General features: G+C 34.8%; 1 protein-coding gene across 2 annotated transcripts in view; it reads right to left on the minus strand.

Moving 5' to 3' along the window:
• Nucleotides 1-21976, minus strand: part of CFAP44 (cilia and flagella associated protein 44) — a 122825-nt gene that overhangs the window by 26323 nt on the left and 74526 nt on the right. For both annotated transcript variants that reach the window (XM_031959667.1, XM_031959668.1), the window contains exons 19-26: nt 21419-21474; nt 21095-21257; nt 19335-19465; nt 16177-16376; nt 11315-11489; nt 10282-10459; nt 5774-6271; nt 1246-1449 (exon numbers count right to left, since the gene is read on the minus strand). In XM_031959667.1, the coding sequence (XP_031815527.1) occupies nt 1246-1449; nt 5774-6271; nt 10282-10459; nt 11315-11489; nt 16177-16376; nt 19335-19465; nt 21095-21257; nt 21419-21474 (1605 nt within the window). The remainder of the gene's footprint in view (nt 1-1245; nt 1450-5773; nt 6272-10281; nt 10460-11314; nt 11490-16176; nt 16377-19334; nt 19466-21094; nt 21258-21418; nt 21475-21976) is intronic.

The raw sequence follows: 21976 nt of genomic DNA on the forward strand, positions 1-21976 counted from the left end.
GACTTGTTGATTGATTTTTTTGTAGATTTCACTACTGCTAACCTCTCCTTTCCTTACACAGTTATTTTCCCCCTAAAAAATAATAATGGAAGAAAGGGGGAAAGGCACTTGTAATAAATAAGTATAGCCAAGCAAAATGAGTCCACACAGGAGTGATATCCCAAAAAAGTATGTCTCTTTCAGCACTATGTGTCCTTCACCTCTCTGTCAAGAGATGGGTAATATACCTCTTCTCACAGATCCTTTGGAGGCACTGTTGGTCATTGCAGCAATCACAACTTTTAAATCTTTCAATTTGGTGGTTGTTGTTTATTACAATGCTATTATCGTTGAATAAATTGTTCTCTTTGTTCTGGTCACTTCTGCTGCTGTTCATACTACCCAGAATTTTCTGGAATTCCCTTTCTTCATCTTACAGAGTAATAATATCCCACTGAAATACTACTATTGGTTCAGCCATTTCTTAATTGATGGGCATCTCCTTTTTCCCCCTTTTAATCTTCTCTTAAGAATCAGGTTATTTGTTTTGCTCGTGACTATTCCTTCCCTGGTATTATCTCTCCTGCTTTCTTCCTCTTCCTATCCATGTTTGTTTCTCTGTTGGTTTGTTATATTTCTACAACTAACTTTTTGTGACTTGCATCTTCAACCTTCATTTCTCCATTTCAAGAAAGATCGCAGTTCAACAGATACCTATTCTCCATACTTCTTCCAAGAAACACCACTTTACATACACACAGCCACATGGCTGTGCTTTTCTGAAATGCTGGAGAGCTAAAAATGAATCAGGGGGAATTATATTATAAAGCCCCCAGAGATGCAGGAAATTTGTATTGGAAAATAAAGAATATATTGACTACTTGTTTCACTTTCTTATTATTTACACTGTTTCATATTTAAATTAAATGGTTTTTAAAATAGATTTATTGGTTTCTGATATATCAAGAATTAGAGTTGGAGTACTGGATAGAAGTTTGACCTGTTATTTGAATAGTTATCTCTCCAAAATAATCAAAGTATAATAATTAAGGAGAATGATACATAAAGATGGGAAGGAGAAAAGAAGGTGGGAAGAAAAAAATTAGTTGGAATAGTCAGAGAATGGAAAGAAGGAAAGGGAAAGGCAAGAGAATAAAAATATTTGGATTATCCATCCCTAGTTGATCAGGGGTTTTAACACAGTATTATCAAACTAAATTTCTTAAAGTATACATACTTTCATAAAGTATAAAAAAGTATACGTACTTTCATGTCCTGTTGTTCTCTGTCCAATGAATTGACACGTTCTTGAAGTATGTTCTCTTGTTTTTCAAAATTCTTGAGGAGAAGCATTTCTTGAAATAATGTTATATGATGCAGGTCAGCTAACTTCATCTGAATATCTAATTTAAGTTTCTGGTGTCTCAGAAGACGAAATTCTGCATCAAATGTAATAATAAGTTCTCTGATCTGAAATTGAGAAAAGATGAAAAAATAGTGGGAAAAGGTAAAAGAAAAGTTAAATACAAAAGATAAGGTTTTCCCCCCAAAAAAATAGGAATGTAAATTAATGCCTCTTTAAACTAAAGCTTTTATTGTTTTCTCATTATGCTAAACGTTCTAGCAAAACAAGTGCATTAATTAATGTTTCTAAAAAAAGATTCACGCTAACCTAAGTGAATTTATACTAGGGAAAATGATAGGTAAACATCAGGAAAATATTGACAAAATTAATCAAATGAAGAACAATTAATGAACAGTACATGATTATAACAAAAATGCAGAGAAGACTTTTAAAAAATAAGTACCAAACTCATTTATACTACAAATCCTGAAAACATAGGATTATAGGATTTAGGATGAGAAGAGACCTTAGCCATCACTGAATTTAACCACATCATTTTATAGATGACCAAAGAAGTTAAAAACTTATCTATTATTATTCAAGGAGTAAGTGGAAGAGTTGAGCTTCAAACTCAGGTTCTCTGGCTGCAGATTCTGTTCACTATCCATTGTACCATGCACACAAAGGCTATTTTTAATGTGATAAATTGACATGGATAAATACTACAAGCCTTTCAAGGAAATGAATGGATAAAGTAAAGATGCTTTCTTTCCCGTTGATAATTTAACAGAGTTCTAAAAATTCTAGAAATAGCCACAAAATGAGAGACTGAAATTAAAGGCATAAACATCAACAAAGAGAAAATGATACTATCTTTAACTATAGATAACTATAGATGTTTTAATCAGAAAACTAAGATACAACAGTACCCAGAAAGTAGCATGCTTTTTGATCAAGTAAATGGACAAAATCATGAGCATTTCCATGTAGCAAAAACAAAAACCAAAAGGAAGTGATAAACAAAATCTCTTTTAAAATAATCAAAACTATGTAAAATATCTGAGTCACTTTACAAGACATATGTAAAAAAAGGAAAAATGGAAAAGAGACAACAGAACTGACATCAATACTAACTACTGTAATTTTATCAGGAAGTTTAATTAATGTGAACTAATTGTCACAACAAGAATATCAAAAGAGCCCAGAAAGTGTTTAACCAGCAAACATCTGATTTACTTATCAAGTGGAAAGAGATTATTTGCCAAAAGCAACAATAAATTAGAATATATTAATATAATATATATTATATGTGAATTATACACACACATCCTATGGACTCAAAGATCAAGAGATGAGAGACTGCCCACTTATAAAATATATTATAGATGTACCCTATCCCCTGCTATTTTGGGATGAAGATACAGAATAGCTATATGGAATGAGTTCAGCCAAGTCCCCAGGGACCTAATCACCAACTTGTTTTTGATTTGTTTGTTTGTTTTCAACCACCTGGATCTTAGAACTGTAATATCTACGGCCTTTGGAAATCAAGTGACAGTGAGGAATTATATTTTTTCCATGTTCAGTCCATTGTTCCCCTTATATGTCAGAAAAATTTCCAACTCCTTTTTCTCTTATCCAGAGTTATCTTTGCTTTTATTCCAGAGTCAACATCTGCTAAATATCCTCTCCCCATCCTATCTTTTCATACTCTTCTCCTTACCTCTCTCAGTACTACCCCTCCACTATCCACATCATTTTCTGCCCTCCCATTCCATTAAGACCTTAACAAATATTAAAGCTTATTACATTATATTATATATAATTATAGATATATAATATCTTCTTATATATTATAGCTTCTTAAAGCTCTTATTAACAAATGCCCCTTTATCCTAGACTTCTTTATTTCCTGTCTAGTACTTAAGTGGTTGAAGTACTAGATGAGGAGGAGTAACTCTAGAGGAGAGGAAACATTATAAAAAGGAGAAAACATTTTTTTTAATAGCCTTTTATTTACAGGATATATACATGGGTAACTTTACAGCATTAACAATTGCCAAACCTCTTGTTCCAATTTTTCACCTCTTACCCCCTCACCCCCTCCCCTAGATGGCAGGATGACTAGTAGATGTTAAATATATTAAAATATAACTTAGATACACAATAAGTATACATGACCAAAACGTTATTTTGCTGTACAAAAAGAATCAGACTCTGAAATATTGTACAATTAGCTTGTGAAGGAAATCAAAAATGCAGGTGTGCATAAATATAGGGATTGGGAATTCAATGTAATGGTTTTTAGTCATCTCCCAGAGTTCTTTTTCTGGGCATAGCTAGTTCAGTTCATTACTGCTCCATTAGAAATGATTTGGTTGATCTCGTTGCTGAGGATGGCCTGGTCCATCAGAACTGGTCATCATATAGTATTGTTGTTGAAGTATATAATGATCTCCTGGTCCTGCTCACTTCACTCAGCATCAGTTCGTGTAAGTCTCTCCAGGCCTTTCTGAAATCATCCTGTTGGTCATTTCTTACAGAACAGTAATATTCCATAATATTCATATACCACAATTTATTCAGCCATTCTCCAACTGATGGACATCCATTCAGTTTCCAGTTTTTAGCCACTACAAAAAGGGCTGCCACAAACATTCGTGCACATACAGGTCCAAAAGGAGAAAACATAATACTAGTTCCTCATTGTCACTTCTAGTTCCTCTGCCACTATCATTCAACAAACTCTCTTCCTTTAAGATTCATGAGAACCTTACAAATGGCATCTTTTTATCTCCCCATCACCTTAAACTTTTCTTCTTCCATGATCCAAAGCTCTTAAAAAACTTTCTGTAAAATGCAAATAAAACAACTCTCAAATATCACCTTACATGTATAAAATTGACTAATATGAAAGAAAAGAAAAATGATAAATGTTGTAGAGAAAATGGGAAAATTTAGGATTCTAATGAACTGTTGGTGAAATTGTGAACTGCTCCAACATTTCTGGAGAGCAATTTGGAATTTGCCCCAAATGGCAACCAAACTGTGCATATCCATTGATGCAGCAATATTTCTACTAAGTTTATAAACTAAACAGATCATAAAACAGGGAAAGGACTTAAATGTTAAAAAAAAACATTTTAGCAGCTCTTTTTTATGGCAAAAAAATTTGGAAATTGAAGGGATGCCTATCAATTGGGAAATGGCTAATCAAGCTGTGATATATGAATGTAAAAGAATACTGTTGCACAATAAGAAATGATGAGCAGACAGATTTCAGGGAAAAAAAAGCCTAGGAAAAAATATATGAACTTATATGATACAAAGTGAAATGAATAGAACCAGAACATAGTACACATTAACAACATTGTGTGGTGATCAAATATGAATGACTTAGTTCTTTTCCACAATACAATGACACAAGATAGTTACAAAGGTTTCATGATGGAAAATGCTTCCACATGCATAGGAAGTCCACCAGGACTCTGAATGCAGATCAAAGTATAGTATTTTCACCTAATTTTTTTCATGATTTTTCTTTTTGGTCTGTTTCTCCTTTCACAACATAGCTAATATGTTTTACATGATTGCACATATATAATCTATATCAAATTGTTTACTATTTTAGGAAGAGGAGAGGGGAGAAAGAAAAATTTAGAACTCAAAATTTTATAAAAATGAATGTTAAAAACAGTAACATATATATAAGATACTATTCAAAACTTTCTCTGACCACAGTCTCCTATCCCCCTGTTTTTCCTTTAATCCTTATAAACTAGTTCTTTATGAACAACTCTACTCTATCTATGCTTCCCTAACTTCTCTCTTGATTAATATTCTTCTGATCTTCCTTCATGTGAATCTAGAATTTTGTAGACTTTATATGGGATAAAGTAAGATTTTGGAAGATCTTTCATTGAAAGTCAAGCAGAGGAAAGACTTAAGTAGATTGGCAATAATAAGTCATTATAGAATTCAGTATCAACTCAACTAAACTCAAAATATCAATAGATGTTTCTCAAGGAGAGAAAATACTTCAGAACACATTTCAAATATTGCCATTACCCTATACAGTACCTACCAAAGAATGAACTTATGAATAGAGCTTGAGGGGGAACATAATGTTAGTCAAGTTCCTTGGAGAGATCTGATTACTTTTAAATTCTGATAGCCTGAAAAGTGGTCTAAAGCATCTCTACTACTGGCTCTGATCACACTTTCTTCTCTTGCTTTGTTTTTAGCTGGTTGACAAATAACTGTAGGGTAGTAAATCCTTTCCCTGTTCCTGAAGAAATTCTGGGGCCCAGGTTACCCAGCTAAGAAGCACATTTCAGAGTGCTTTTAAAAAGGGGAGAGTAGGGAAGGGTATTAAAGTAAAAGATTTTTTTTAAACTCTAGCCCTAGTTAGGGAAGAATTCTTCATAGATAACTATCCTTTTCCCTTACCCTGTCAATCACATGTTGCTGCATATATATATTCCTGATTTCTTCCCTCTTCATGATCTCCAGTTCCACATCAGTTGGCTCTGTCTTTGGAAACTCCACTGGCTTTTGGACTTCTGGTAAAATCAGTAAAGGAAATTTTCCTATCTTAGATTCTTGCTTTGCCAAGTCTGCTTCCCTGAGAGTAGCTTTAGCTATTCCTCCAGCAAAGCCCACAACAACTTCTGGCTCTTCTTCTTTCTGCTCTTCCTCCACAGGTTTGTCCTCCTGATTTAGCTTAAACTCCAATAAAATTTCTTCATCGTACTGGTATTTTCTTTCTGGCACTTCCTCAGGCTGTAATTGGGGTACCTCAGGGATAGGAAGATGTTTATCTTCAGGCAAGATGGAATGAATGGTTTTCAACTCTTGTACCAGGCACTGGATCTCTTCAATAACAGCAATTTTCTGATCTCTTAGAGATATGATGCACTTGTTCATATTAAACTTCTTTTCGTGAGTCTGTAACAAGAAGAAAAAGTAAACCCGGTGACAGAAATTCTCACACAGTAGAGTATTGTCTATCTATGGTAAGGGCAATCATTATTGTCTTGTAACATAATTAGCCTATCATGTTAATTATTTCAGTGAACGGGCTTATTCCCTACCAATCTTACTTTTTTCCTCCCTTGTAAACTTACTTAAGATATCATAATCATAATCATAATCATAGCTTCCCTTTATATAGTGTTTTAAGGTTGGTGAAGCATATCTTATTTGATCATCAGAGAGACCCTTAAGAGGCAGATGTTATGTATTGGACTACCTGCCATTTAGGGGAGGAGATGGGGGAGAAGGAGGGAATAATTTGGAACAGAAGGCTTTGCAAAGATCATTGTTGAAAAATTACCCATGCATATGCTTTGTAAATAAAAAGCTTTAATAAAAAAGATAGATGCAAATCAATTCCAATGGAGCAGTAATGAACTGAACCAGTTACACCCAGCGAAAGAACTCTGGGAGATGACTAAGAACCATTACATCAAATTCCCAACCCCTATATTTTTGCCCATCTGCATTTTTGATTTCCTTCACTGGCTAACTATACAATATTTCGGAGTCCGATTCTTTTAGTACAGCAAAATAACGGTTTGGACATGTATACTTATTTTGTATTTAATTTATACTCTAATATATTTAACATGTATTGGTCATCCTGCCATCTAGGGAAGGGGGTGGGGGGAAGGAGGGGAAAAATTGGAACAAAAGGTTTGTCAATTGTCAATGCTGTAAAATTATTCATGCATATAACTTGTAAATAAAAAGCTATTTAAAAAAAAAAGAAAATATACCTCAGGATAGCAAACCAAAAAAATAAAAATAAAAAAAATAAAAAAGATAGATGTTATTATTTCCATTTCACAGATCAGGAAAATGAGGCATGCAAGGGTTAGTTCCTTACCCAGGGCCACAAAACTAGTCTAAGGATGTATTTTGCCTCCCACCTCAATCAAGGAATTTCTTCCTAATGACACTGTAATGTAGTGTATTCAGATGGGCCCCTGTTTGTTCTCCCACAGCCTTACTTACTGATTGCCTCTTTATTGTAGTTCTTAGTCCAAGAGATGTGTGTGTGTGTGTGTGTGTGTGTGTGTGCGCCCGCATCCCTCTGGTGTCTCTGCAGTTTTATGAGAATATAAAAGTCTTTGTGTTGTCTCTCCTCCTTTACTGCAATCTCTAATGAAAAGGTAGCCTTTCTCAACAAAGTCAACTTCTCTTGCTATATACCCTCCCATAATCTCCAGAAGATTGCCCAGAATCATAGCCCCCTCCCCACCTTTATCTTCAGTGTCTCCCTATCTAAAGCTCCTCTGCTGCCTGCAAATATACAACCCATTTATCTCCCATTGTCAAAGAACCCTCACTTGACTTTTAACAGCCTCTCAAATTATGGTTCTGCATTTTTTCCTTTCACAGACAAACTAGGGAAAAATGCTACTTCTATTTCTTTTATTTCCTTCTCAAACATTTGCAATATGACTTCTGACCTCATATCTGAAGTGGAAAGTGGGCTCCCCAAATCATCAATGATCCTCTTAATTACCAATTTATTTTTAATTCTCACACTCCTGGACTTCTCTTCTGTGAGTTTTCATCATATTGTGCCCTTTCTCTCTGTCTCTTTTTCTGTCTGTCTCTCTGTCTCTGTCTCTTTGTCTCTCTCTCTCTCTTGTTCTTCGTCTGTCTCTCTTTTTCTCTGTCTCTGTCTCTGTCTCTCTCTCAAATACAATTCATTGTTTTTCTCATGAACCCCTCCTTCTATCCAAACTTCTTTAGTGTTAAAAACACTACCATCCTTCTATTTTAAAACTTCAGTGTCATTCTTCATGCTTCACTTTCTTCCCACTCCCCATTTCTAATTAGTTGCCAAGACATGCCAATTTTGACTTCAAATCTCTTCTTGAACTTGTATCCTCCTTACTCACACAGTTATCATTTTCATTTAAATCCTCATTGCCTCTTACAAGAGACTACAATAGTCTCATAATTCATCTTCCTGCTTCAAGTCTATCCTTTTTCCAATTTATCCTTCAAACAGAATATAAACTTCTTAAAGGGTAAGTATAACCAGTTACCTTCCTGTTAAAATTTTAATATACCTTTATATTTCTATGAAGAAAGAAGAGCCCTAAGTAAAAGAAAAGGAAAATTGGGTTTTAATCCTGATTGCCATAGAGCACCCTGATTATCTCAGACAAATCACTTAGATCAGGGCTTCTTAAACATTTTCCACTAAGAACCTCTTTTTGCCTGAGAAATTTTTGTGATCTCAGCTATATAGGTATACAAAATCGGTATACAAATCAAATATTTGCTAATAATAAATCATGAAGAAATTTGTTTTAAAACAATTCTTTGGTACACATATAATTATATCTGATACCTTTTACTGCTGTCAAATTTTTCATAATCCCCCATATTCAGTTATGTGACCCCATATGGGATCACAATTCATAGCTTAGGATACTGGGGATGTTAAGTCTAAAGTGAAAGTGTCCAAAGTTGGAGCAGTAGAATGAACCTAAAGGTAGGTGATCATTCAAACAGATCTGAAATGATAGGCTTCATCCCATCATTTTCAAGATAGTCAACTGAGGGTTTTATCTGCAATATAACCACACCTATCTTCCTTTCATAATGCTCCCCTAATCAGCTTTCAAAACTATGCAAACCTCGCCCCTACCTCAGCTATATTGGAGGGTAGCTTTTAATTTAAAAATAATTTGGCAGGAAGGGAAATGGTAATCATCAAACGTAAATACATGCAATCTTATATTTTCTCATACCTTTGTATAATATACAACATATACCTTATATTATGTATACAACATACTTTATATTCTCTATACCTTTGTATGTGGCTTACCGTAAAAATCATTTGTGAAAAAAAAATCCTGTTTCTTTCTATTTTCACTGAGGTAAATCTTAATACATGTAGGAACCATTGTGCTATGGTGAATGGAGCACTTGGCTTGGAATCAGGAGGTCCTGAATTCAAATATGATCTCCCTTACTAGCTGTCAAGTCATTTAACTTATGTTTGCCTCCATTTTCTTATCTGTAAAATGAGCTGGAGAAGGAAATGGCAAACCATTCCAAGAAAACCCCAAGGGGGCTCATAAAAAGTTAGACATGACTAATAACTAAACAACAAAACAACAACCACCATTTTAATAAAGATTCTCTAGGGATGGTAAAGTATGCATATGGGTAAGTAGTTGCTGACATACATTTGATATACACTTAAGGGAAGGGGGCAGAAATAACGCTATACGTGATTTTTTTTTCAATGATTTGGTATTTTATGTCACAGTGGAAAAAATACTGTATTTAAATAAATACGTTTTATGATTTTATTATTTTAAATAAATAAATAAGCATAAATAGCTTAAAATTGCACTACAACTATTGGGACACCCTATATTTGAAGTCAAATCCTATTAGTATCTCTTTGTTCCTAGGTGACTTAATCTCTCTGGGCTCCCATTGTTGGACTAGATGGCTTCTGAGGCCCCTGCCAGCTCTAGATCTATAATCTTATGATCCCTTTTTTGAAGTATCTTAAAAATTGACCCTTCTGTATTTTCAAATATTTTATCACCTTTACTACAGATTTCTTCCAAATGTACTAGAGATGGTTCAGCTGGGCTTTCTGACTCTTCTTATATCCAAGACCAATGAAGGGACATTGAGTAGAATTAAGTCTATTCTTTAGTACTTTTTAGCTATGTTATCCTGAGCAAATCTGTCACTTTGCCATTTCTGAGCTTCAGATTACTTATCTGTAAAATGATACTTACATTTTCTATTTCATAGGAATTGTGAGGAAAATGCTCTGTGAAACTTAAAATTAACAGGAGTTACTACTCCTATGTTCTCTTTAATACTTAGTGTCATAGCTAAATGGAGTCAACTTTTAAAACCAAAGGTTCCTTACTCAAAACACTCAATTAAAAAAAAAAAAATTGTACCATTGCTTCTAGAATCCCAATTTCCTCCTCCTTCTTGGCAGCATTTATGCGCATTTGTTCAGGAATCTTGTAGTCTGGGGCAGTTTTGAGGTTGAAGTCACCCATATTATTCTGGGCCTCTTTAATGGCCAGTACATCTTTGGGATCTTCATAATCATCCTCAGGTTTACTTTTGTATCTATTGGAGAGGAAAAGTAGACTAAACAACAAAAACAAACTAAATATGGTCCAGTACAAAAGCACTGGATTTGGAATGAGAAAAACTAGGCTTACATCCTGACCCTGACACCTTCCCCCTGAGATTACCTCCCATTTACATTTGTGTATATCTACAAATCAACTAATATCAATCATGATATCTCTTTCATTAGAATTTAAGCTCCTTAAGGGCAGGAACTGTTTGTATTATGAAAAGCATTTAATGAAATAAGCAGTTATTAAGCACCTGCTATGTGTCAGGCATTGTGTCAAATGCATTATAGATATTATGGTTGATATTAGGATGCCCACTTAAAGTTTAGAAATTTGAGGAAGACAGAGGTGAAATGACTTGCCCACAGTCATATAGCTAGAAAATGTCTAAGGCCAGATTTGAACTCAGATCTTCCAGACTCAAGGGCAAACATTCTATCCTCAAGGTCATAATGCCGCCAGTTGCCCTAAAGTTTTTTGTGTTTTATTTTATGGTGTGTGTGTATGTGTGTGTGAAAGAGTTAGCCTTTATAGTGCCGGCACACAGTAAACACTTTGTAAATGTTTATTGATTTACTATTATTTTTACTTTTTTTTGTCTTTTTTTTAACAATAGAAAGTAGGGGGACAGCTAGGTGGTACAGTAGGTAGAGCACCAGTCCTAGAGTCAAGAAGACCTGAGTTCAAATGTGACCTCAGAGAGAGACATTTAACTAGCGATGTGGCCCTGGGAAGTCACCCCCAATTACCTTGCCCTCTCCTTCCCCCAAAAAAAGTAAGGAAATTTTTTTTTTTGCAACATCCTTTTATGGAATGATAGAGTTTCTGAAATAAGACTCACAGTTCCTCCCATTCTCTTCTCCGCTGTAAAATCTTATTTTGGGCTTTTTCAGCTTTTATCATAATTTTTCTCATTTTAGCAATTTGGTTTTCCACCATGAGATCACCTAGGGTCCTGGATCGCCTTTTCTTTTCCTTTTCTGCAAACATCTCCTCTGGTCCAGTAGTGACTGTCACTGTTCAAAACATTTAAAAAATCCTTTCAATGAAGAACAAAATGAAGCTATCAAGCATTTTAATTATAAATGTTTCAAAAAAATTCAATTCAATACATTCATTAGTTGTTCAGTCATTTCAGTTCTGTCTGACTCTTCATGACCCTATTTTGGGGTTTTCTTGGAAAAGACACTGGAGGGATTTGTCATTTCCTTCTCCAGGTCATTTTACAAATCAAGAAACTGAGGCAAACAGGGTGAAGTGACTTGCCCAGGTCCCACAGTTAGTAAGTGTCTGAGATCAGATTGAATTCAGATTTTACTGACTCCAAGCCCACCATCTATATACTATACCACTTGGCTGCCCAATATATTCATTAAAATTCTGGAGGATATTATAAGATAGGCATTTTATACCCCATAATTCCAATTAATATAATCAATAAGGTGCTCTATTCCCTAGTACTTTTATTAATTAAGACATCTTCTCTATAGAGTTGTAGATCCCTCAAAGTAGAAAACTAGGGGCTAACCAGGTCTTAATCTGGAAGGAGGGAAGTGCTTCAAGCCATCTCATAAAATCAAAAAGGTGATACACAGGAAGTATTTGAAGATTGTTTGGAAGAATTAGATCCGTCTTTTTATATATCTATATCAACATCATTATCTATATCACAGTTGGGTGGTGCAGGGGACAGAGTTCCAAACTTGAAGGCAGAAAGAATTATCTTCCTGAGTTCAAATCTGGCCTCAGACACTCACTGGGAGTGCAAAATTGTTTGTCTTAGTTCCTCATTTGTAAAATGACCTGGAGAAGGAAATGGAAAACTACTCCAGTACCTTTGCCAAGAAAACCTTAAATGGGAGTCACAAAGACTCAGATACAACTGAAACTATATATATTTGTATGTATATTATATATATATGCACACACATATACACATGTACCTGTATACATGTATATGTATACACACACATATAAATATATACATATACACATCTCAAAGGAAGGATTTCAGCAGGAGTTGGCCAAGTTTGGGGTATCCTTTGAGGAAGCAGATCTTTAAGCCTGTAACCAGAGGGCAATAAGGAGTGAGGGGAAGGAAGGATTGTCTTACAACCACCATGAGGCTTTCCATTGCCTTCTATGTGATATTCATCATCACTTCTTCAGAGACTCTTCATGTTTCTCAATTACACAACTTCAGCAGAATATTAGTATTAAAAAGATAGACCTTTGTTTTGGGGAAAGCTCAAAGAATTAATGGAATTCTATAGTCTCTTAAAAGTAATACAGTCTCTTCTCCTTTTCCTGTTCAACTCTGGGTTCTCTCCTTCAGCTCCTTTTCCTGCTCCATTTCAAAATCCCTCTGAACTGTCTGTCCCAGATAAGTATACTGATAAACAAATTCTATAGGTTGTCTATCCAACTGCAAGTCATAATCTCAACAGTAGGTGTTCTTTATTCACTTGGTTATTTCCTGTGTTCATGCAAATGCTCATGGATCTTTCAGGAGACTTTTGATGTCTTCACCTTTTGAGAAACACAATACCATAATGCAATCTACAAATAGGTATATTGGAGATCCAAACAAATTCAATTTGGACTCTGTGCTGAACTGGTTCCATCCCAATGGTGAACATCTCTGATGAGGATACATGTCCCTGCCTTATGCTTTGATTGATGTTCATGATCAGGAGGTTGATGGACAGAGTTGTTTGTTATATCTTTCGATTAATTTTGATTTATTCTAATATATAATTGAAGAATGTTGGAAGTAAGCTTTTGAAGTGTCTCACTGGTTTACAGCAGGGCTTCTTAAACTTGTTCTTCTTGCAATGACATTTCACTTTTACATGACCCCGGATATAAAGGTATATAAAATAGGTATACAAATCAAATATTTACGGATAATAAATCATAATTCTATGATTCTCATATTCATTTATGAGACCCCAAATGGGGTCACAAGCCACAGTTTAAGAAGTTCAGGTCTGTAGAATCAAATATCTTTTCATAATCAATAAACAATAAGCATAGCACAATCTTGTAATCTGTAAATCTTCTAGTCAATTATGAAATGATAATGTGGTCCATTATTGAATTGTTTGTGAAAGTAAGCTTCTTCCCTACTAACATTCTTATTGAGGAGGCCTTCATATGTATATGACTAGCACAAAGATTCTGCATAACTAGGAAGGTAGAATATGAAGGTCTGTAGGTGATGATGTTCTCTCAGGTGTCTTTTTATGATATTAGTCAGGTCTGAGACTCTTTTTCTTATATTTTTCTTCTGTATTTTTCTGCCTTCATATACGTTGTGTATCAAGTTCTCAACACCTTATTCTGCTGCCAACTATGTGGCCTCTAGTATGAACCTCCTTTATCATTAAATCTAGCTGCTTTCCTCATATTTGTTACTCCCATGAGTGCATTCTGAACTATAATGTAAAAGCCCAAATATGTCAGTTCTACTGTCCTTGATGGTAAAATTAGTTTGATAGATAATCAGATGTCTTCCATTTTTCTTTTGTGGCCCTACTCCCAAAGGGGGACTCTCTCTTTTATTGGGGGAGAGTAATACCCTACTCATTGATGGAGTAGGATATTAATCTTTTCTGTTTGTTCTCACCTTTCCATTTTCAACCTTCAGCCAAATGTCAACACAGAATTCTGCTGCTCTCAGAGAATCTGTGGAAATTCTCCCTTCCGAGGGTTTAGATGAAAGGCAACATGATAAATGGATAGGGCACTGGCATTGGAGGCGGGAAGGTTCAAATCTTACCTCAAATATTTATTAACTGTGTGATACTGGATAAGTCATTTCACAATTAATGACAGGTCACTGTTTTATTGACTGTTGGCTAAAGGAGGCTGATTGTAATTAGTCTTAGTAAAGTAATAGGTACTAGCCACTTGTTTTCAGGGAAATTGGTCACAAAGAATTGCCTGATCAGCAGCTGGTAATGTTATTTGAACATTTTTGTCATTCCCTGTTTCCAAATCACTTAATACCCATTGAGTGCATTGTCACAGGAAGCAGGTGATTGGGAAAAGAAGGAAAGAAAAGTTCTTGTAATTGTGACCCAGATGGTTTTATCCTCCCTGTTTAAAATCCTGGAAGCAGGTGGAACATTAAGATTAAGGACAATTTTCTGAAAGCGCAGGTCTCACCTTGCTACCTAATAAATTCCAGGGGCTCCCTATTATCCAAGATACAATATAAAAATGCATTTTTGTTGTTTCATTTTTAATTCTGTCCTACTCTTTGTGATCCCATTTGGGGTTTTCTTGCTAGAAATGCTGCAGTGGTTTTCCATTTCCTTCTCCAGCTCATTTTACAGATGAGGAAACTGAGGTAAATAGGGTTAAGTGACTTGCCCAGGGCCACAAAGCTAGTAAATTTCTGAGGCCAGATTTGAACTCAGGAAGTTGAGTCTTCCTGACTCTAAGTGTGGCACTCTATCCACTATACCATCTATCTGCCCTCTTTTTGGTATTTAAAGACCTTCAAAAATTATTTATTTCCAGACTTCTTACATTGTTCTCCTGTCCACATAATCTATAATTCAGTAACACTGGCCCTCTGTTATTCCTCATAAATTTCAATGTTCCTTCATCTTCCCATCCCCATGCCTGAAATGCTTTCTCTCTCCCTTTCCTCTCCCCCTCCTACTTTCCCTGACTTCCTTCAACACAATTGCAGAAAGCCTTTCCCAGGATCCTCCCTTTTCACTCCCCCAACAATTGTCTTCCCTCTGAGATTAGCATCCAATTATACTGAATATATCTCATATATACAGTTATTTACATATTATCTTCCCCATTAAAATGGGAGCTCCTTGAGAACAAAGATTGTATTTTTATCTTTCTTTGTATTCCCAGAACTTAGCACAATGCATGGCACACAGTAATTGCCTAATAAATGTTTGCAGAAGATCTATATGAACTGTGTGATGTAGTAATAAAATGAGAATAACCAGGTGACGTATACATAGTAACAGCAATGTTGAAATAATGATTAACTGTGAAACACTTGGTTACTCTGATCAATATAATGGTCCATCCAAATTCCAAAGGATTCATGAAAAAGTGCCGTCCACTTCCAGCAACTAAATTAAATTGAACTAAGTACAAATTGAAGTACAATTTTCTTACTTACTTTTTTTTATTTTGGGGGGATATATATGTGGTTTTATAGGTATAATTGATATTATTTTGCTTACCTTCTCAGTGAATAGGGAGAGGGTAGAAGGGAAAGAGAGATTTGAAACTCAAAATTTTTAAAAATTGTTAGAAAATAATTCATAAATTTAAAAAAAATAAATGTTTGCTGACTGCTGGATTGATATAGACATCTCACATCCTTAGCCTATTTCTATGATTTGAAATAAAGTAAACGTTTCCCAGAAGTTTACGCAGGGAAACAGGACAGTATAGAAAGGAGTGGTCATGAAAGAGAAATTAGAAGTGAAAATTTGTTAGATGAACTGAGTTACCCATTTCCAGCCATACCACATCTTTAATCAATCCTGATCTCTTGCTTCCGCACTCTGTTTTTAGTTGTTAGCATGGAAGGAAGGAACCAAAAGCTTGACCTTGAAGTAGATTTGGTGGACACAACCAAAAGTTGTTTACCAAATACAGAAAAAAGTTTCAAATCCAAATTTAAAAAGAATCAACATGTTGTTCTTCCATTAAGATTACCTGTATCTTTTTGGCTCTCTTTCTTGAGAGATACGTCTTTTTCTTTCCACTCAAACTTGCTTACTCTTCTATCTGTTTGACTCGTTTGCCTGGCTCTGGTGTACTTCCCTGAGAGTTTCAAAAGCCGATATGTGGAAATTTTGTGCTCAGTCTGTATAGCATGGACGATAACGGTGTCAAATTCTAGTGCATCTCGAAATCTTAGAAAATCAAAACAAAAGAAATGTTTGTCCTGTTGTCATTCAAGTATAAAGTTTGCAATCATTTCACATTTTTCTCATTCTTTGTGACCCATTGTTTTCATAACCTAAATAACAATGAATAGACAATACTTTGATAAACAAATATATCTATATTATCCCAAACAACAAATTCAGGGATACATTGCAGAGATCTGAACTGGATAAGGACAAAGAACTGCAACTTCATGGAGCTAGGAGATTAGGAAAAACTTAAAACAAGCAGTTAAAAGACAAGTAACAAATTTTTTTGGAAGCAAAAATATAATGCAGCCTAAGCTAGGACTTTGATATTGCCTACCAATAGGTAGATCATTATTTTCATATTAGAACAGCATCTCTTGAACTAGATCTCCAAAATCTTTAGGGGAATGAATTCCCTCAATTTGGAATTCTTCCTCGGACTATCTTGATTGGTAAGTAACTATAAACTCATCTAATCCACTTTATCTAGCCAGCTTCAGATCATATTTCACAGCGATCTAATTCTGAATGTCCTGCTCCCATCCCAGGATCCACAAATAATAATTTAACAATTAGCACTCACTGCACAATTGTCTTCAAATGACTCATTAGCTAGTACAAACTAACCATGTCAATAATGATCTTTTAACTATAAATTAAACCAGAGACACAAAGCAGTTAAATGGAAAGGCCAACAAAAAGTAGTTTGAAACTTTTATTAAGTGCTGGTGTTTAAGGAAAATCTTCAACTTTCTGGAAAATTTATTTATATCATCTACTTATGATTCAAAAAAATTAACAGCTATTACAGATATATATTTCTATACATTAAAGAACAAAAGAATCTAAGAGAACAATTTCTTGAAAATGCCCTACAAATAACAAACTAAATTTTAAAGTCTCAACACATTAAAAAAAAAAAAGCTCACCAACCATCTTTGACCCTTCTGAGTTTCTCTGAGATTTCCAGCTCAATCAGTGTCTGTTAAATCATAGCCACTTGCTGTTAGATTCTAAGATCAAAATGTATCAAAATGTATTTTGGTCACTGTGAGTTAACTTTCATATTCAGCTAGTTTCAGAGCACAAGACCTGTTCTCCTTCCTTTCAGAGACAACACAGAAAGATTCTAGCATTGGATTACATACACTTGGGATATGTTCCAGGGTACCAGTCTAGCTATACTCACTGACAAAACCATTTAAAATGAATTTAAATGAATAAGTTACACAGAGTTCCTCCTGTTTCTTTTATTTGCCAGATGAGATCCCAATGACACATTAAAATTTCCTAAAGCACACTATGTTATTGTTGTTTAGTCATGTCCAATCCCATTTAGGGTTTTCTTTCTTTCTTTCTTTTTTGCTGGGATATGGAAAAACTTGGACACTGATGCATTGTTGGTGGAGTTGTGGACTGATCCAACCACTCTGGAGAGCAATTTGGAACTATGCCCAAAGGGCCATCAAAGTGTGCATATCGTTTGACCCAGAGGTATCTCTACTGGGACTGTATCCCAAAGACATCATAAAAAAGAAAGAGGACCCACATATGCAAAACTGTTTGTAAGCAGCCCTTTCTGTAGTGGCAAGGAACTGGAAACTGATGGTGCCCATCAGTTGGAGAATGGCTGAACAAATTATAGTATATGAATGTTATGGAATATTATTGTTCTGTAAGAAATGACCAGCAGAATAATTTCAGAGAGGTCTGGAGAGACTTACATGAGTTGATATTAAGTGAAAGGGGGTAGAACCAAGAGTACATTGTACACAACAAGAAGATCACACAATGATCAAATATGATGGACGTGGCTCTCTTCAACAATGAGAGGATTCAAATCTGTTCCATCTTTTTGATCTGATTTTTCTTGTGCAGCATGATAAATGTGGAAATAATTAAAGAAGAATTGCATATGTTTAAAATATATTGAATTCTTTTCTCTCTAGGGGAGGAGGTAGAGGGAAGGGAAGGAGAAAAATTTGGAACACAAAGTTTTGCAAGGGTGAATGTTGAAAACTATCTTTGTACATATTTTGAAAATAAAAAGCTATTTTTTAAAAAGGAAAAATTAGATCAAAAAGGGGAAAAATATGAAAAAAGTAAACAATAAAAAGGTGAAAATATTATTTTGTGATTCACATTCAGTCTCCATAGTCCTCTTTCTGGATCATGCCAGAATTTTTGCCAAGGAAACCTCAAATAGAGTCATAAAAAGTCAGAAACTAGGGGCAGCTAGATTGTGCAGTAGATAAGAGTATGGGCTCTGAAGTCAGGAGGATATGAAATCAAGTTCATCCTCAGACACTTAACACTAGCTATGTGACTCTGGGCAAGTCACTTAACTCCAATGGCCTCTCAAAAACAAAACAAAACAAACAAACAAAAAGTCAGAAATTATTAGACAGCTAGGTGGTGCAGTGAATAAAGCATTTGGTTTAGAATCAGGAAGACTCACCTTCATGAGTTGAAATCCAGCCCCCAGCACTTGTAACTCTGGGCAAGTCACTTAACCCTGCTTGCCTTGGTTCATCATCTATTTAATAATGAGCTGGAGAAAGAATATCTTTGCCAAGAAAATCCCAAATGGGGTCACTGTTTTGGGTTATCATAGCAAGGCTAGTTTTTGTTTCAGTATTAGAAACTTTTGGGAGGAAGGCACTATTTTCAAACCTGCATATTTCTTCATAGTTATTATGTTAAAAACACCTTTCAAAAAAATTTAAAGAAAGGCTGTATATGGATTTCAGAAACAGCAGGGAAGAGAAGAGAAGGAATCATGCCTTTCTCTATAGGTAGGCTGAATGAGTGAGGGAATCCAAGCTGAAGAGAGAAAAAGAAATGAAGAAAAAACCACCGAAGTAGGAGTCATTGCGTGAAGTCCACAATGGTGAAATGAGAAGAGAAATGGCCAGTCATTACTGTGGTGTGTTTTACAATCAATCTGGATCTTACCGTTGCTGTAATTTCAACAGGGCAAGTCGATGTTTCTCTTTTTCCCACGCAAGTTCCCTTTCCACCTGTTTAATTTTCTTTACTGTCGTTCGTTCAGTCTGTTCTCGGACTCTGGTATCTACATCAAATTCCTATGGAGAATGGAGTTTCACCATCATGAATGTTGCTAAAGATGGGGACTACTTTAAACACAATTTTCAAGTTTTTACCCTCATTACTGTATCCACTCTTTCTAGTTAAAAGTCTGAGTGTCCATTATAACAAAAACATTACTTTGCACACAACATTTTAATCATTTTCAAAAATATTTCTACATTTTTACATAACATAGGACTTTTTCTTGGAAATATTTAACATAAATCCGTGTTGGAAGTTTATCTGTCTAGATAGTTTTCATACATTCTAGATTCTCTCATATTAAGATGATCAACTTTCCCATAATTCTAGTTAGTTTTTGCTAAAGAGAAAAATAATAGCTTCTTAATGAAGAATTCACCTGAGTAGATGATACTTTAAAAACTGTCAAGTATAATTGGTTGGGTAGTTTTATTCAATAAAAAATATGACATGATATTAGATGGACTAGTATGAATAGCATGACAAATTTTAAGTTAATACATGATTTATATAAGTGGCAACTAGGTAGCATAGTATACAAGTCACTGGTCCTGAAGTCCAGAAGACTCATCTTCTTGAGTTCAAATCTGGCCTCAGACACTCACTTAGCTGTGTGGCCCTTGGCAAGTAACTTAACCCCATTTGTCTCAGTTTCCTCATCTATAAAATGAGCTGAAGGAGTAAATGGCAAAGCTACTCTAGTATCTCTGCCAAGAAAATCTTAAACGGGGCAGATATGACTGAAATACATGAACGAGACAATATGACTGATAATGATGGAAGTTTAATTTAAGAATAGGTTTAAATAGAAAAACTCAAATTATCATATGGATTGTTGGGGTTTTCTCCCCTACAATACGTTTTAAGAAGAAATTTTGTTACAACTATTTGGCTGTTATTCCCCCAGATTAATAATAGAATATCTAATTTGATGTTATTATAATATGGAATAATTATTATAAGTATATAATGCTTTAGAGTTTACAAGATACATCTTCAGTAACTATCTATACTAGTATCTATTCTAATTGTTTGTGTAGTTTCATTGACCAGATGGATTAGTTCATCAATAGCAAGAGTTCTCAGGTAGAAATTTTTTTGCCAAAGAAAAAATGTTTTCTCTACAACTTATCGTCTTCAAGAGTTGCCTGGACACACTGAGAATTTAAATGATTACCCAGGATCACACGATCCATATGTTTGAGGGGCAGAACTAGAATCCAAGTCTTTCTGATTCTTGATATGACCTCTTTTGCTACTACTCCACAGCATTTCTTTATAACTATTATTATGTCAGAAAGACAGCATGATGTAGTAAAATGCTGAATTTGTAGATAGGAAGACCTGAATCCAAATTCAGCCTCTAGCAGTGACTGATTCTGTGTTCATAAGCAATATAAACTCTCTGAGACTAGGCAATTTTTTGTGCTTTGAGGAATGTTGCCACAACCATGAAAATTAAGACATCTAGCACACAGAACAGTCTTATTAAATACTTATTGACTGAACATTCACTAACTGACGAATGTTATCTCTGAAATTATTGGAAAAGGATCTATAAGAATACAAATTATGTTGAAATCTAAAAATATCTAGTTCCTTCCCCCCAGATAAATAATCATAAGCTATATCATGAAACTTACAGTCCGGTGAAGCTGCATGTGTTCTGGTAACTCGGAATTCTTCACCAGTAACTTCTCGAACTCATTCCTCAATTCACTTAGCTTCTCCCTCTTTTGGGCCTTTATTTCCTCTGCTTCCCTCATGATTTGGTCATATTCCCTTTTTTGCCTGGCACCCTCAATGCTGAAGACACAAAACAAAAACCAGCATGTTAAAAAAAAATATGGATGTTAAAATGAAACAAAGCATGAGAAAATTAGTGCATTTTTAAAAATTCATTTTGTTTTCACAAGGTATGGAAGTTGGGTTTGAAAGCACTTGGATGTCATGTCATTGATTGGTACCTATAGGCATTTGGGTCTTCAATATCTTCTGCTCGTTTTTCTGATTCAATACCACCCTGTGAAAAGTAAAATAATTTGTTAGTATGCATGGCTTAGAACTACACAAGATTTTTTGCCAGCTGCTTGGGATAGCAATAGTTTAATCTATTGTAGCTCCTCACTTGTGCTCAGCAAATTTTTTCATTTTTAACAAGAAAATATGGAAAATATTTTTTTAATGTGGAAGCTCAATGTATAAGCTCACAAAACCACAAAAGTAGTATGATTTTCCCCCTGGTGATTAGTGGTAGAAGATCAATAACAACAGCTAGCATTTATATGGAGCTTTCTGGTTTCTAACATGTTTTATATACAATATCTCATTGAACATCAGAACTACCATGTTAAGCTTAATAACACTATTATCTTAATTTTTAAGAAGAGAAAATGGAGATGCACAGAGAGCTTGAGTGACTTGCCCACAGTCACACAGTTACTAAGTTTCTGAATTGAGATTTTAGTTGAATTTTTCTGATATTAAATCTAAGACTCTTACCATTAAAGCAGAAGTGTCAAATT

This window comes from Sarcophilus harrisii, chromosome 3, assembly GCF_902635505.1.
Source record: "Sarcophilus harrisii chromosome 3, mSarHar1.11, whole genome shotgun sequence".
Taxonomy (NCBI): Eukaryota; Metazoa; Chordata; class Mammalia; order Dasyuromorphia; family Dasyuridae; genus Sarcophilus; species Sarcophilus harrisii.